This window comes from Meleagris gallopavo, chromosome 11 (genome assembly GCF_000146605.3).
Source record: "Meleagris gallopavo isolate NT-WF06-2002-E0010 breed Aviagen turkey brand Nicholas breeding stock chromosome 11, Turkey_5.1, whole genome shotgun sequence".
In the NCBI taxonomy this organism is placed as follows: domain Eukaryota; kingdom Metazoa; phylum Chordata; class Aves; order Galliformes; family Phasianidae; genus Meleagris; species Meleagris gallopavo.
In genome coordinates, this window is record NC_015021.2 from 11,027,702 (window position 1) to 11,045,303 (window position 17,602).

The 17,602-nt window shown below is 39.6% G+C and overlaps 1 protein-coding gene across 1 annotated transcript in view; it reads left to right on the forward strand.

Annotated features, from left to right (window-relative positions):
* The window catches only part of LOC104912652 (cohesin subunit SA-1-like), a 58,524-nt gene that overhangs the window by 40,787 nt on the left and 135 nt on the right, over window positions 1-17,602 (forward strand). Inside the window, exons 4-7 of the mRNA XM_010716721.2 lie at window positions 4,536-4,700; window positions 17,030-17,126; window positions 17,346-17,410; window positions 17,515-17,596. Of these exons, the coding sequence (XP_010715023.1) occupies window positions 4,536-4,700; window positions 17,030-17,126; window positions 17,346-17,410; window positions 17,515-17,596 (409 nt within the window). The remainder of the gene's footprint in view (window positions 1-4,535; window positions 4,701-17,029; window positions 17,127-17,345; window positions 17,411-17,514; window positions 17,597-17,602) is intronic.

Consider the following 17,602-nt stretch of genomic DNA (forward strand, 5'->3'; position numbering starts at 1 on the left):
ATTGCGCGGCTTAAACGTCAGCTCTTGGAGGTCTAAGGGAATGAGAGAGGTTTGTGGTAATATTTCAGCTATTGTATTTTGAAATGGGAGTAGCTAGAGATTGACTTGTTTGGAGGATAAGAAGAAAAGTCAGTCTGTTCCAGGGGTGGCAATTCTGAGATCTCTGCTGGTGTTTCTCATCTCGCAGTCCTAGAAGCTGCTGCATGCTGTTCTTCAGCTTCTCTCCTCATATTTCTTTTAAGGCAAGATGAAGCAAAGCACTTTGGATGCTTTTGTTCCCAGCACAGACTGTACAGTTTTGCTTTCAGGTACTTTTGTATTTATTTCTTTTGGTGTGGAGGAGACAGACCATGGTACCTTATATTTGCTTTCATATGTGAGATTTTAAATTTGTCTCATGTCTGGATGATAAATATTTCAGGGGATTGAGTTTTCCTCCTAGTTCCAAATCACATGCATCCTGATTAACAGGAGGAAGAAATCCTCTTGGAAGAATTTAATAGTGGTTTTGTGGTTTAGTGTGACATACATCCTGTCCTGTTTCAGCTTGCTGACCTGGTATTTCACGTCTGTCCCTTAAAACTGGAGTTGAGTAAGTCTTTGTGCGTGTCATGCAGCTGTATGTGAAGTGGGTGTCAGTAGTCCTGTATCTTGTCTTTATTTGCAGGATGAGGTTTTTCAAATAGGAGCACCTTGTTTGTTTCTGTGATGAAGTTCAAAGGACTGAGTCCAATAACTTCTATCTGGATAGCTAGATAGGTAGCTTCTTTTTATGAGGATTCATTCAGAAAGCTCAAACCAGAGATTCTCTTGCTTAACAGTGATATAAAGCAGAAGTTTCTCGAGACGATGATGCCTTTGAGAGGCAAGTTCTTCTGTCTTGCTCAGGTGGAGGGTTAAAACACTTCTTTCTTAAGAAATGGGATGTTACTTTAAATTACTTGTGGTGTGAGTGCACATATAGGCTGTCACTGGGGGGCAGGTGGAATTAATGACCTGTAGTTCTTCTACTGTCTATTTCTTCTAGAAATATTTCCCATCAGTTTGGGCAACGTTAATGGAAAATGTCAAGCCATTTTATTTTCTTGTTTTATTTTGTGCCAGTGAACTCTATTGCTTGTTAACTCTATAACTTGTTCATTCAAATGTGAGTCACATTTTTTCCCTTCAGAATCATTTTAAAGACATGAAAGGAAAAACATTAGCTTATTTATTACAGAATTGTTAATTTTCGCAATGATAGTCTAGTTACAGTTAAGGATTTTGTTTCCTGTTTGCCCTAGTTTAAGCCATAAAGCAACAGCTGAACCTGGTGCTCAGTAGTAAGACCATTTCAGAGTTTTTCTGGCATGTTCTGAAATTCCTACATTTTGTAATGCTTACGTGGTTTAATTCTCAGCTCTATTTGCTGCCAGTGTAGCCTTATGCACAAATCCAAAAAAGAGTAATTAATAACTTCCGTTTTCATATGACTGTAATTTGGAGGCTTTCACGTGTTTGAGACTGATGTCTGTAACAGCATTTATCAGAACATTTTTCTGATTTTGAACATGAGCAGAGTCACTTCTACTGAATTCTGTGAGAATGAAACTAATGTCTGTGTTTCTAGTGATTACTTCTGTGGAATAATGACATAACAGGGTAAAATATTTTGTGTATAGGTTGAGCTTAGAACTTGGTTTTGGAATAGTTTAGAAAAGAAAAAGCTAGAGAAATCCATCTTTGGTCTTCGTGGGGTGACCCCAGTTCCCATCTCAGACAGCACACTGTTTTGCCACTCCCACCAGTCTGACCCATGCACCTGGATCTCAGAGTGAAAGCACAGCTTTGGCTGTTACAGCCCCGTGCCCCCATGCAGCACCTTTGTGAGGTTAAGAAGCCTCAAGCTTCCTTACCTTGCATTACTTCCTTGTCTCTCCCTCTGGACGCCATCGCTCACATCGTCAGCATCATCAGCATCCTGCTTTGTCTCTGCAGCAGATACCTGCAGTAAGGAGGATTACTGATGTATTTAGATACAGAGCAGCTAACCAGCTTGCCTTTTCCATATTCAGGGATTCCTGTTCCCTATTCAGGGATCCCTCTCATTGACAGAAGAAAAGTCAATCTTTTTGAGTCTGGAAAATTAAGCCACTTCAGGATTCTGACAAACTGATGCTTAAAATGAAAAACAATCAAGCCACCACGGGTGACTCAAGTTAAGGGGGCTTTAGGTAGAAAGCAGCAATTTCAGGCCTCTCACAGGTGCTGAAACAGTGGGTGAGATGGGGCACACAGTAACTGCTGTTGTTGCTCCCATTAGAAAGCACAGGAATCTTTTCCCTGTATCTTCATGATTGTTTGGTGGATCCTGAGGAGAGTGGACTTGATACAAATTTCTTTCTGTCTGATCTCATGAAATGCCACATGTTATGCTTGTAAGTGGTAGTCAGGTTTACTGGAGCCCGACTTATCCTTGGTGAGGACTGTTGCTGTGTGGAAGCTCTTCGTGGCATTTGAGGATTTTGTTTTTTGGGTTGAGCCAAAGGCCCACCCTAACCTGCGAAAGCATGTCTCTCTTTTGAGATGCAGGACTACCTGTGCTTCACATTCTTGGTGTGTGCATTTCGCATCCGTCTCCTATTTGTTTTCCCTTAGTCCTTGCAGGATTTAATATCACCCTTTTGAATTTCATGTTGAGAGGAGCTGAGTATAGAGGCGCCATGTTCTGGCTTAGCATCTCTGGAGGGCATCAGCTTGCCCTCCTGCTTTCCTTCAGCAGTATTTCTAGCTAGCTCATATGCCTATGGCTTTCTGTCACCCAGATTGAGTAAGCATGTGGATTGTACATTCTGGAATGGAATCATAGAATGCTTTACTTTGGAAGGGTCCTTAAAGACCAGCCAGTTCCAAACCCCTGCCATGAGCAGAGACATTGCCTGGTGCTCCATCCAGCTCAACCTTGAACACCTGCAGGGATGGGGCATCCACCACCCTAGGCAGTGTGTGGCAGGGCCTTGCCACTTTCATAAAACATTTCTTCAGATTATCTAATCAGTATCTAAATCAAACTACTTTTACTTCTTCACTCTTATTAAATAGTGATAGTGTGTCTCTTCAGAGCTTTGTAGATCTAAAACATTTAGTGTATTTATAGCTTTCTTGTTGGTAAAAGAAACTTTGCAAAAAAAATTAATTGGGAGAGAACTCATATTCTTCTAATCATAAATGCAGATGTTATCTAAGAAGTTTTTCATAGATATTCTGCCATTATTTAAGCTTTCTATCTTGCATTTGTATGCAAGTCCTTAACTGACTGTTTACAAGAAGCAGTTGCACTATTCCTCGCCCTTTTCTCTCTGTCCCCACCAGTGGTGATCCCTTTTAAAGGAGAAGGCTAGCCTACAGCTCTGTCTTCTACCAGCTCTATTCCAGAAATGAGATTCCTTTCCTTTCATCCTGGAAGATGCAACTAAAAACGCTGACTTCATGCTCTTTACTAAAAGCTTTAATGGAAACTGGGTACCTGTATATTCAAGGTAAATGGTACTGTGAGAATATTGTCCTCAGTACAATTTTAGAGTTGCTTGCATGTTGTTTTCTATTACAGTATTCCTCAAAACGGCTGCATTGTTCTGTGGCAGATGGCAGTTTTTGCTTTTGCCTGCCTCACAGAGAGGGAGAAAGAGAAGATTTTGCACATGAGATTGTAGCAGGAATCTTAATTTTTTTCCCTCCAGAAACTGATTTTTTGCATGAGATGAAAAATTCAAACAGTTCACTAGGTGACCCATCAAAGTGGGATCTACAACATCTGATTATAAGCTCAAAAAATCTATTAAACAATTTAGGTTTACAGGGAAAAAGTTTTACTCAGAATTCTGAAGCAGGAAAGGGGCTATTATGATGATCTGCCAAATCTGGCAGTAAATTTCATTATTTAATTTTATCGGAGTTGAAGTGCTGTGTCTTCATTACAGTGTTTTTCATTAAAGTTGTATAACTGCTTACAGAAAATGACTGTTAACATGACAAGTATATGTGTAATAAATTATTTGTTGTTTTCCAAAGATCATTATTCTGAAAGTTTACGTTGTATGCCAGCATAAAACACTTTTTCTGTCCTGTCTGTAATTTGATGCCATTTATCTAGTTTGAGTTATGCTGTCAACTGTCTGTTTGTTTTGATTAAGACTAATATGGATGTTCACGTGAACTGATGCTTAAAAACTGGGAATTCAGTGGTTTGGAATTCCTTGGCTTGTCAGTGGCTTTTAGGTTATTTCTCAGCAACTACTGATAATGGAAAATATACATTCCTGACTGAATAAAGCCCAGAATTTCATAGCTGACTTTGCTTTGACCTTGCAGGAGATAAGACTGGAGACCAGAGATCCGTTTTAGCCTGGCTTGTTCTGTGATGTTTGTGTATATTTATGCGTGTGAGTGAATAAACGTGTGTGTAGAATCTATCTATGATGTGTAAGGATACTTCGAGTGATGTCAGATCTCATAGCTATAATAAATTTTTCATTCTGCTGGTTTTCTTTGCCCAGTCTGCCACTAAGAAACCTCGGAAGTCTCCAGGAGACAAAGGTCGTTCTGAATCTGGAGCCAGAGGAGCAAGTCGTGGAAGAGCTAATGGCCACCCTCAGCAGAATGGAGAAGGAGACCCTGTCACTTTGTTCGAGGTGGTTAAGCTGGGAAAGAGTGCTATGCAGGTAAAATACCTAACTGTGTTATACTTCAGATTGCAGGGTATCCTGGCTGTAGGAGTTTAACCTAAGCTATGCTTTTGTAAACACTTGGATTTTTTTCATAAGCTGTATTGGTCCAATAAACTTTCATGTTTAACATTATCTTAGTCTGTATCTGATAAGGAACAGTGAGCTGTGTTGGAGCTGGGGGCTGTTCTGCTTCTGAAAGACAAGTGGTAGTTCAGAAAGTCGTTATTTCAGTTGAATTCACAAATATTTTGTTGATTGCTTTTGAGCTGAAAATGCATGTTGGTCCATTAAAGCAGTCCATTAAACAACAACCTGTAGCACGTTTTGCAGGAAGACAAAGTATAAAATGATACTTTTGTTGGGTACAGAGCTTTTTGTTTTCCTGTTTGTTTTTTTTTCTTTCACCTTTCCAAATAGCTGCTGGCACACTTTTGAGTACTTGCATCCCTCTTGCTGTCTCCACCAGAACTACAGAATAGAGCTAAGCTAGTTGCCTCCACTTCCTCTCTAACTGAGGAGCAAAGATTGGCACACCCTGAAGGCAAATTTTTCACTCTAAGATGAATATCTAAGACAGCTCTTTTGAAATGCCTCCAGAAAAGTTTCTTCTCTATGTTTTGATCTGAGGTCTTAAAGTCATTAGCCTAGATGAGGCCCATCTGAAGAACCCCTATAGGTGATTGTTTTGTGTTTGTATGGTTCTAGTAACTTGCTGTGCTTCAGCTCTTTCTTTTTGGCATGTAAAGGAGGAATGGTGGGTCCAGAATACTGACAACCCGTTGCTGCTAAAAGCCAATAGCAGTTACTGCTGAAGGGTTATGTAGGAAGACCTCCTTTATTTTGCATTTCAACAAAATGGGTCTCATGCAACATCACCATCAGTTAGTGTGTTCTGAGAAAAACTGTAAATTAGGAAAATGAGGCTGAAAATCACAGTCTCATTATTTTTAGCCTTCCACATGCATGAAAGCTATGGAATGTTTTCTCTGGATTTCAAATCTGTGATGTAGAATGTTGTTCTTCTCATTTGCTGGGTTTACAGTTATACAGGATTGTCCCTTCTTGTCTAGCAGGTGAAGACAGAACAAATTTACTCCTAACAAAACTACAGGTTCTGTGTGCCTCTCCTTCCTACATGTTTTACATTGAGGCTTCCAACTTGCTTGGATTTCAGTGCTTTTTCAAATTTTGTTTTTGGCAGGATTTGAGGAAACATCTGGAGTCTATTTTCTGGTTTTACTGCAGTACTGAACATACATTCTGCTTTACGTAGTGTGTTTGTCTTAGAGCTACTGATATTTGCAGGAGCCAAACGAGAAGTAGTGAGTGATTGCTTTCATGTTTGATGACTGTCTGTGTGTGTGTGTGGAACTGACTGATACATTTTATCTATTTCAAAGAAGTCTTCCTCAAATTAAATTGTAAAAGGAAATAATCTGTATGTTTGTATTAAGAAACCTTTGGAATTCAAATACAAAGGAATTGTTTTGAAAAATGTAATGGCTGTGTAAAAATATACAGGGGGTGTGCTTATATGCATGTGCTCATGTGCTTAAAACATGCTCAGCCTGTATCTCATACGCATGAGAAAAAAGTAAATAGAGCATCTGAAGCTGTTCCTAATAGGTAAACAAAAAGCAGAAGAGGAGGCAAGTTTGTGTGAAGGCACAGAGCATTAGTGCCCCACCTTTCAGGGCAGCATTCAGGGACTCTGATGCTAATTTCAAGAGTGTGTGTCACTTGTGTCCCTTCCCAAATTTACTATTGATTAAAAAAAATTCCAAAAATAATAATAGTACCAAATGCTACAGTGGGGGAGAGGATGCAATTATAATGGGATTAAATTATTTTTACTTTGAATTTCTGGATAATAATGCCACGTGAAACAAAGGAAATAGTTGAGGGATTTTATGAAACAATGAGGAATGCTTGGCTTTTTTTTTTTAGTTCATAGTTTTGGTGCAGGTTTTAGTTGTGGATTTTTTAGCCGTTTGTCAGTATTGTCAATTGTCAGAGAAATGACATGAATTTGCATTTGTCAGAACCTATTATTTATTGCTGTTAGTTATTTTTCTGTAACATGAGCCTGTTGTTATTGTAGTGCTCTGAAGTTTGCTTCCAGCAATGGAAAACAGAAAAAAACCAATTAATATAGTTTCAAATTACATGGGAATTTTACTTTGTGTGCTTTCATTTCTGATCTGTCTGCTCCAGCTGTTTGCTCTCAGGATATATTTTAGTTGGTAGATTTTTTCTGGCTTACTATTGCCAGCTCCTGGAAGTCTAGCTGAGGAGTATTCAGTTCCACTTAATCTTTTTCCTCTGTTTTGGTTCTCATTGCAAGCTTACTGCCGTTTGGGTCTTCCAGGGAAGCAAAGTTGTGTTAATATTTTGTTTTTCAAATATGTATAACTTCAGAGGTGTTCTTGGCCTATGGATCTTTGCCTCTTTCATGAAGTGTTAGCTGTATCCATCCATCACATTCTCATCTGAACTCTGCAAATCGATTTGATACCCACATTAGCCGAGTACTGGGTTGTTGGTATTGGTTTTGTTTTTTAGCCTTTTGTATCATTAATTGCCTCAGAAGTTGGCAATTCTCTCTGTATGCAGTGCAGTATGACCTTACTGCTTTCTGATGGTACATTCCTTCAATCCAGTAAAACTGTTCATAGAGCTATTTATGCACACATTTTACTTTCTTATGCAAATATGACACTTTCCTGCTTTTTATCATTTGGCTCTTTTCTGCTGGGGGCAGATATACCCACTATATTTCCCCACCCTTAAATTCTGTAGGCCAAAAAGTCTGCATCATCATTTCTTATGTTAAACTGTCTGAGCTGACACTGGTGGGAGTGAAGGCAGTGGATTAATGCCCACCAGCACCACAGCTGAGCCCCAGTATGCAGGCTGACCTGTGGCTGAAGACTTCCTGGGCACTTCTGCACTGCTCTCTGACCCCAGCATTAAGAGACGTGCTCACCTCACATGTTGTTTAGACTGCAAGCTGAACATTTCTGATGGGTCAGTTATGTCCAGTTAGCAGTAATAAAGTTTATGCTTCTGTGTTGGTCAACCCAGGTGTGGAGGCATTTTGCTTTCATGTATGCAAAGGAGATCTGTGCCTCTCCCAGAAAATCAGAGATAATCAGCAGTAATCCAACAAGGCATTTGGTAGCAAAACATAAACAGATCTGTGCTGAGATCATATTCTGTGCACTGCCATTTGCCCTTATCTGTAGTGAACTGCAAACGTCCGTTTCAGTGTTGATATTTGAAATATTTGATCCCTCTGCTTATATGTTGGTGTTGAGTAGAGATGGTTCAGAGTAAAACATCTCCATTACGTGCCATTATGTCTGTGTTTTAGGCTTTGTATCCCAAGGTATTTTAGTATGTTGAAATGGAATTTTTCATGGTGCTGCTCGTTCTGTGCTTACAGGAGAGCCAGTCCCACAGCCTGTGCAGCATTACCAGCTGCTTCCCAGCACGGTCAGCATCCAGATTAAGCATTGCTTTGCTTTCTTCTCAACTCCCTGAAATATAGTCACACAGTTATTTTAATTGCATAATTATTATGCAGTGTAATGTCTGTGATCCTTAGACCTCTCAGTGGCTCTAGATAAGAACAGTTGTTGTCTGCCCACTTCCATTTTCATAAACTGAGGCTGCTGTGGATCAGATCTGTCCCACCTTCTCTCCCACCCACAGCTGGTGTATTTTACACTTTTCTGGTGTATTTTGTAGTCACACCCAGAAGTAGATACGTGGCACTGGGATGATATTTCTCAGCTGGATCGGCTCTCTGATCCAGCTCATCTCTGGCAGCAACTCAGAATTAGTCTTGGTTAAAATGACTGTATAGCAACGATCATATCTACCTTATTCAGGAGGAATTGTGTTTTGCATACACACCTTGTTACTTGAGCTTAAAAATACAAACATTCTAGCTCTGACTGGATCATCTCATAAGTCCAGTATCCTGTCACTGGCAAAGGCAAATAAGAAAGGACGATTAGACATCAAGACATATTTTGGGAATTCTCCCTACCTCAGACTGTTTGCAGCTCAGAGTGAATGTCCTGTCTGTGTTTACAATAGCCTTAGTGGTTTTTTTCTCCCTGAATTCTCCTAATAGAAGTCCTCTTCAGTGGATAGTGTCTCTGCATCTACCGTGGCTATTTCAGGAAGTCAAGGTTTTTCTTAAGATTTAACAGCATACAAACTTAAGGATATTAAGTATTATTCCTGTTCTTTGTGTTGCAAGCATGGTTTATTAGTCTTTTGCTGTACTGTAACAGTACTGTGTTCTCTTGAAGAATGGATAATGATCTGGAATAATGATCTGGAATTTTACCAAACAGCCTCAGAAACTCCCAAGGAGTTTTAAGTAGATCTAAAGTTTACAGAATAAAATGACTGCAACTATTATTGTCATTTTAAATAGTATTTAGTTTTGATACTGCTAGATGGATTTTTCTGCAACCTCATCTTGGTTTGCTTTTGGTGTATGCTACTGATTTAAAAGGAAAAATCAGAACCAGGTACATGCTCTCATGCTTGTTGTGCTAGCAACAGTTTGGCTGCCAAATTAAACATCAATTAAGTGAAGATGCATGCCTTAATACCAAATGATTTTTTTCTGCAGTCATCACACAGTACTTCTTTTCCCTTGTGTAATTCATGGTTGATGATTTTGCAACTAAGGTGAGCTTACAGTGCAGTGTGCAAAGACATTTATACCTGAAAATGCCCACTGTGGTTAAAGGCAGATGAATTTTTTGCTCTCTGTAATGTCAGCCTTTTTTAGAGCATCTGAGATGATATGTGAGCTTTTCCAAATAACACTAGCAAAAGAAATTGAAGCACGGTTTTTAATAAATTGATGATTCTCATATTGGAATAACTGATTTTGTTTCTGTGCTCCTCTAGTGATTTTCACATCTCAAGCACAACCATCAGAACCATTTGTGCCCATGAGTGGTCCAATTTAAACAGACAGAGCCCTTTAGAAATCGTGTAATATGTGAATGGTGAGAGATCAGCAGCTGCACAAAGTCTGTATCATTGTGAAAAATGGGCTTGGTACGAGGCTGCTGCAGTCTGCCCTTCTTTCCTGAGGGCTGAAGTGAGGAGGTGCCATTCTGAGTGCTGTAGCTGTGCTGCAGCAAGGATACTTGTCCTGCTGGTTCCTGTCATTTTAATCCATCTGCAAGAATAATTTTTCCAGTACCTATTCTGCATATAAGAGTAATGCCACTTGAATCATGCCGCTGTAATACTCTTAGGGAACTAAATATTTTTCTCTTTCAGAAGTGGTTGTATTTCCAACCACATTTTTCCATACAATGTGTTAGAGTGCTTGCCCCACATAATGACAGCTCACACTCGTTCTTCTGCATAGAAATATGCAAAATGCCAAACAGATGCCTCTGTGTGGAGAGCGTGAGTCCCTTTGTTTTATCTTAAGTTTGTTCCTTTACTCTCTGTGCTTCAAGGAAAAAAAGTTACGTAGATAAGCACTGCATAAGCAGATTTTCTTGTCTTTGCTTATAGAGAACAAGAATCAGTGATACATTAAAGTAAGATTTAAAATAACCATTTTGGCTTGTTAGAAAATGCTCTCTAGCAGTTAGCAGAGCATGAACTCTCTTAATTTAAAATAACCATCTTTAGAGGAAAAAGGATAAATTGCAGCTTTTCGACCTACAGTTCTGTTTTATTAACCTTACATTAGTTCTTTCAGTGGGTGTGTATTTCTGTCTGCCAGTAGGAATGCAATCAGTCATCTGGAAGTGTGATGCACAACCTTAAAGTGCACATACTGTGACATGCTGGGTGCTGCCTTCTCCTCGGTGACTCAGTGCAATTACCTCAGTCTTCACAAAATACTTCATGTATACTTCATGACCCTAAATACTTCCATTATTAAAAAGAAAAGAAAACAAGAAAAGAAAAAAAGAGATGTAGGTTTACTTTAAGAACTTTACACAGAACATTACAAGTCTTTTGTACTTCAATTTCTTTCCCTATATTCTTATTTTCACTGTTCTTTTAAGCTATTCTCACCACCTGTTAAAGGGTGTTTCCTAGCTTTTCTCTTTTCTTGAGGCTGTTCTTTATACAGATAACTGAAATCATAATGTTACTGTGCTTTCTGTTTCAGTAAGCTTTGAATTTCATTTGATTAACAATTCATTGGCAGACGACCTCAGTTTAAGCCACATTTTATGCTTTCCTTTATTTTTTGTACCTTCAATACAAGCACACCGTGCACTCATCCCCAAGTCGTATTTTCTCCGTTGTATTCAGTGTGAGGGAGGCATGTCCAGGGTCAGATGTATGAAATGAAAATCATTTAAATGTTCCTAATCACTGGTCTGCCTTAGTGCACAGCAGGCTCACATCTTTCACTTGAACATCCCCTTTGGATACAGTATTTACTTTCTGTACACTGCTGCCAAATTGTTGCTCAATTTAAATTGTGAAATAGCTTTATGAAATGAACTTTCATTAATATTTAGAGAGACTGTGCTAATTTACATGAGCTAGCCAAGTATCACCAGCAGTTAGTCCCTATGGTTTCTCCAGCATGTAATGCTTCTGAGTGTTGTAACGTTCTTCCACTGTAAGAATATGAAATTGATTCATAGCCGAAAAGCCTCCAGGAGGTAATAAGATAATGAGTTTCATTTTTTTCATTCACTGCCTCAGACTTTTGCTTTTACTGGCATTTGAACCTGTTATTCCTCTCAGGAATCAGAAGTGTTCTGATGTATCTTTTAGCAGACTTAGAGATGTGAAGGTCAGTGCATCTGTGAAGATTCCATGATTGATTTTAAGTTACTTATTCAGATCTGTTTTGCTGCTTCCTTAACTTTCTTCAAGCTCCTAATTTTTACTTATCAGCCTTGTTAAATTTTGTCTTCCAACAATGCTGTGTGGCAGATTTTGAAGTAGTTATCTGTGAGATTCTATGAAAAGCAGTTATGGAATTTTTTAAAATCTCTGTATTGACCTCTTATTCATAATATATCAACTGTTATTTGCAGAAGATCTTGAGTCTTCATTCAATTCTCTTAAGAATGGAAACATTTTAAAATTAAAAAATACTGGAAAAAATTCATTTCTGTAGCATGGCCCCATTCCAGTGACTGACTCAGATGTGGTGCATCTGTGTGCATGTCTTTGTCTATCTGTAGCCTGGATATATGGATGTGTGCGTGTATCTGTGTGTGCACATATGGCTGCTTTCTTAGGGCAGGGAACTAGAAGGGGTCATCTGGTATTATTGGAGGAATTCCTTACTCCAATCTGGAAACGAAAATGAGAAGCTAAAGAGTTTTTCATGTGCTTTCTCATTTGTTGTCCATCATAATGCTGTCAAGGGCCTTTTCCTTGTTGTGTGCATTCATTAAGTGTTATTTTCCATATGGTAGATCAACACTCTCTACTACATCTGAAAGTAACAACGCCTGGCAGCAGATGGGTACCAGCAGCACAACTCATGCAGACTGTTTGTGCCACCTTTCCTAAGTGTTCTGCTGAAGTAGACAACAAGACGGGTGAATTCTTCTGCTGGATGGAGCTGACTTGCAGCTGCCTTTTTCCAAAGAGCTCTCTGAGCCCTTCCTCCCCCGGTGCCTTCACTCCAATATCAGTTCTGTGTGTAGGGGAGATGACAGGGAAAGGACCAGGAAATGAGTTGTTGCTGTGAGAATTGTTAATGTAGTTTGTTGCTTGCTTATGTTTGAGATAACCTTGAAAATGGGATTACTGGAATGGGAGTAGTAACAAGATCAGTTGATATGGAAGGGTTGGTTTTAACATGTAGACTGTCATCAAGAAGTCCTTGTTTTTAATAGCAGTCTTTCCCTCTATGCATGTTTAGCAAAAAAATTCCTTTTCTGGCAGCGATTCGTTGTTGCACCCATTGCTACACTATTGCCTCCCCTCTTTTTCTCTATTCAACCTCTTTTTGTGGTTTTTGGATTACTGCTGTCTTTTCTTGGTTCAGTTGGCATTTGTCTCTATTTTGGGTGTGATATGTATCTTTTTCTTATTTTCATCCTAATGTTTTCAGGTTTATAGCTCCTTTCTGTTACATCAAGAAGTTAACAGTTTGGTTAGGTTCCAACTGTTGTAGCATATGTAGTCTGGCTTCATTATCTCCTGTTGCCTTAAACTGTAATCTCTAAAAAAAAACCCCTACCAATAAGCATGCCAAATGTGTATGAGGGGTTGAATTATGTACATCTACAGGTGTTACTTCCATTTTGATACATTGGAAATACATGCCCTCCTCCAGGATTCCAGGATTAGTGAGCACAGTTTGTATAGCTGTGCACTGGTGCCAAGGGCTGAGGTGCTACTTTGTCACCCCCATCTCCCCAGGCAGCCAGCAGGCACTGCTTGGAGTCATCATGAGCAGCCTTTAGCAGGAGTTATCTTGCCTCACAGTGCATTCCTGTTCTGGACAGATGAATTATACTGAAGATTCTACTGAATATTGATATAGATAGACATGTAAGTCTGTAGGTCGCTCCAAAAGTAATGCCTCTGTAGTTCCCCCATGGAAACTACAACAGTGAGAACCATACCACTGTCTGATGGAGCGCATTCTCAGCTACAAAACGCTCTTTTTCAACACAAGCACCACCATCAGCGATGCATTTTTGGCAGCAACGGACAAGACCCTGCATGCTGCACTCGCTATAATCTGTACCAGCAGAGTTGACAGTTGTTGCCACTGCTGAAGAGCGCTGCCCACCCTTCACTGTGCTACATCCACCGTTGGTCTCCAGGAATGTTCAGCAAGAGTCAGTGAATATCACTGTGTTCTCTTTTTCCACATGGGGGAATTCATCTTTGCTTCATCTGCACCTCCGTGTCAGACACCATCTGTCAGACTGCCCCTCTGCTGCCATCTGCCACATGGCAATGAGATGTAACAGAATATTGGTGGGAGGTTCAACCTCTGCTGCCATCCCACCAACACCCAACCTCATAAAGTAGGAGGCATTGCTTTTGGAGCAGCCATTGCACAATGAATATATATATATATACACTGTTGAGTTTAAGACTGACTGGCTGTGACTTCGTGTGCTGTGCACATAAAGTAAGGTGAGGCAATTTGTCCCAAACATTAGAAATTTTAGCTCAGTTTTTCTGTCAATCTCCTGCGAGGTCCAGGTGGTACAGGAAGCAGTCTTTGCCTCCTGTCCCTGCTCTAAGCATTACTTCTGATTTTACTGTTCTCTATCTGCTGCTGGTGCTGGAGACTCTGCAGTGCTTTTCGTCTGGTCCGCGAGACTTGAGATCTTCTGTTTGTCTCTGTTCTTCTTTGAATTGCATCATGTTTCTCAGTTTAGCACAGCAAGTACTAAAGTGCTGCTGAGGACAGAGTGGGTGCTTAGTGCTCAAGGCCATAGCTCATCCCTCACTCATTGTAGTTACATGAAAAGACCAAAAAAAAAAACGCAAAAAAAAAAGCAGAAGATCATAGAGTTGAACTGATGCTACAGTTTTGAGGAACTTTTTACAAACAAAAGATTTGTTTGAAATAAGTAGAATCAAAACAGGAAAATTTTCCTCTGAGTCTCCCTCTGCATCCTCTGTTTTAAGGCAGATGGGTTCACTGATGTAATTTATAGCACAGTGCAGAAGCACTTGCAGTGCTATAGCTGAAGGGGCAGAATGTCATAGCGACATCCAGGAGCAAAATTGAGGTTGGAAAGGAATCTCTCAGCTCAGCCTTGCTTCTGCAGGGAAGGCTTTGGTGACATTGGGCTGTGGGTGGTGCACAGTCACTGGCTGAGAACTAGATGCTAACACGTCAGAATCACCTGAGATTTCCCAGGCTGAAGAAGAAAGGTAGTAAACTTCAGAATATGTTAAGAGCAAAGGTGAAAATATGGAAGTGCTTCTGTGCAAGTCAAAGAGCACTGAGCAGGGTGCTGCTGCTGCTGCCCGAGAGCTGGCAAGTGCGGAATGTGATGGAAGCATGGAGAATGTAAATTGGGCTGGAGGTTTGCGTTCTCTTCTGTAAGAATTAGGTGGCATTGAGTAGAACTACCCCCTGGCAAATTTAAAACAGAAGTTACTCTCTTTTTTTGTGGTGGTGTTGAATAATTAACTCTTGAGATATGCTGCAACCAAATGGTGCAGATGGTAGAGTTTTCTGGTTCACAGACACATTCTTTACAATAGAAATGAAGTGTGTGCAACAATATCCACAGACCAGGAAACTTCTGAGGTGTAGATTAAGGGTCTGGGAGAGTGACTGGAAGTATCAGTGAGTTGTTACTCGATTGGTTAAGACCTCTTGGGCCAGAACCTGTGGGCTGACTCGGCCTGGCTGCTGTTTTTTAAGCTGGCAATTTCGTGTTGTTCTGATAGTTACACTAATAAAGCTGTTCAAACAAATGTTTTGTTAGTACACCAGCAGGATGGTCATTAAGCTTTGTCAATATTTGGTTTAGTAAAAAAATTTCACACTTGGCTATATTTGGTTTTATGTGCTGGGGAGAATTCTGCAGGTGATTGGTACTAAGAGGAACAGGTCTACATTTGTGCTGAAATAATGGTGAAGCATTCTGAATAGTTTTGTGCTGATGCTTCATGTTTTCTCAACATAACATTAATTTGACATAATTCAATATAAGATTAATTTGAGCCAAGTCTTCCTTTTTTGTTTCCTTTTGAGGAGCAGATAGACAGTGCTTCCTGACGTTTCTTCTCCTACTGTGCATGTCTGTGAGTGTGTTGGTAGACAAAACCTCCAAAAACTTAGTTTGCTGGCAATTTGGCTGTGTAGGAATTTATGGTGGTTGTTGAATAACTGCTGATAGTCTCATCCTGACTTGGGTTAAGAGCAAAGGTAGCGATTTGTGTAAAGGTGGAGCATATTGGCTGATTTTGCAGATGCTGTTCTTGCAAATACATAGAAAGAAATGCATTATAAACCCAAACTCCAAAATACAAGAATCCATTTGTCAGATATGCTCCAAGAGCCTCATCGTGCTTCGCCTGGTGAGTGCTATCTCATGTATGGAGCAGGAAGGATTTTTTTTCTCCTAATGAAATGAGTATAACATGATATCATAGTTACATTAAGCATGTACAATTCACTACAGTCCCTGCTTGTGTTATTGAGGAGGTCAGAATAGAGAGCTTTAATAATACTGTGTGTCAGTGACGTGGAAGGAAGTCATTCATGTATTGCTCAAGACAGACCTCAGCAACCCACACAACCCTCTTGCTTTTTTACTGTAGTTTTAAAATTATTTCCACAGTTTCTTTCTTTGGTTCTTCCTCGTTGCTTCATTTTCGTAACTTTGGGAAGTTTAAAAATCATGGGTCTCCCCAGCACTGATAGTTCTGCAGTCAGAACTGTAGGGCAGAGTGTAAGGGAGGCAGCTATAGGCTTTGCCATTCATTATGTGTTTCTGCACTCATTTCAGCTGGTGCATATCTGCTGTTAGCTCTTTCCAGTGATGTGATTGCACTTTTATGTTGACTGGCAAAATTCATTTATTGGATGTTTTCATCAAGCCACTGAAGCACGTTCTGTGTCCCCAGAGATTAATACATGACAAATGACAAACCTCGACACCTGTGTGCTTTCTGTCCTCTCCCCTGCTATTATTCATAGCAATGGCCACGTGCTGTGCCTGCTGATCAGTGGTGATAAAGATATCTCCTGACTACATATAGTTCTGAGCACGGTTTGAAACTGACTCTGCTTGGTATACTGAGACTCAGGTGGCTTAATGGCTTCCAAACACTATAAAAGCAACTTCTGTATATTCATGTAAATATTCATTTCATTCTGTCTTCTTGAACTATGTACAGTGTTTCTGAATGATTGATACAGTATTTAGGCCTCTATAAATATTGACATGTTCATTATGCAGTGTAAATTCATTTTTTTTATCCCCAAATGGCTTCTGCTCATTAGTTTCCTGGGCATGTATGTTGGTCATTCTGTATGTAATCGTAGTCTTTGTTTTTTTAATTGCAAGTGTGAAACTGGATACATACTGCAAGTAGAATTTTCAGGAATTAAAGCAATTTGAATTTGAATCTGTGTTTTATGTGATTATAATATGGAAAACAGTGCATATGGTTCTGCTCTCTAACAATATTTGTTCTGTCTCCACCCTGAGAGAAGGTGTATAGATTTCTGCATTTGTATATACATATAATTATGTAAAATAAATTCTCAGTTATGAAATTAGATTCTGAAAAGAATAAATATTTTGCCTTTAATAAAATGTTTTTTTGAGAGTGTCTGATCAGTATTCTTTTTTTCTTGACAGTCTGTGGTGGACGACTGGATTGAATCATATAAACAAGACAGGGACATAGCACTTCTGGATTTAATCAACTTCTTTATCCAGTGTTCAGGATGTCGAGGTACAGAACGTTGGGAACAAGTTGTATAGAATAAATCTGACAGTCATACAAGTGTGTCTTAGTGAAAATGCTGATTCTGTTGTGGGAGGCACGTGGAGGTATTCCGTGTATGCATGGTTTATACAGAAATATTGTCTACATTCAGGAATAATTTTATTAAAGCTTGTTTGTCAAGGACATACTCTTTCGTTTTCTCACTTTCCTGTCATCATCCTAAAGTGTACAAATCCTCCCAGAGACACTCTGCTCGTCAGCAAAAGGAGACAAAAGATCTGTTAATCAAGGTAGGCGTATCTTTACTTCCCCTTTCTCTTCCCTCCTGATTTTTTTATTACAAAAATTAGTAGGTGTAACTGTACTTCAACTGCCTTTTTTTCTCTTTCTCTAGGAAAATAAGCCTTTTTTTAACAGAAGAGGAGGGAGTCGGGCTTGGGTTGCCTTCAAATGGGAAGAAAGAAGCTGTTCTTGGCGTTTTG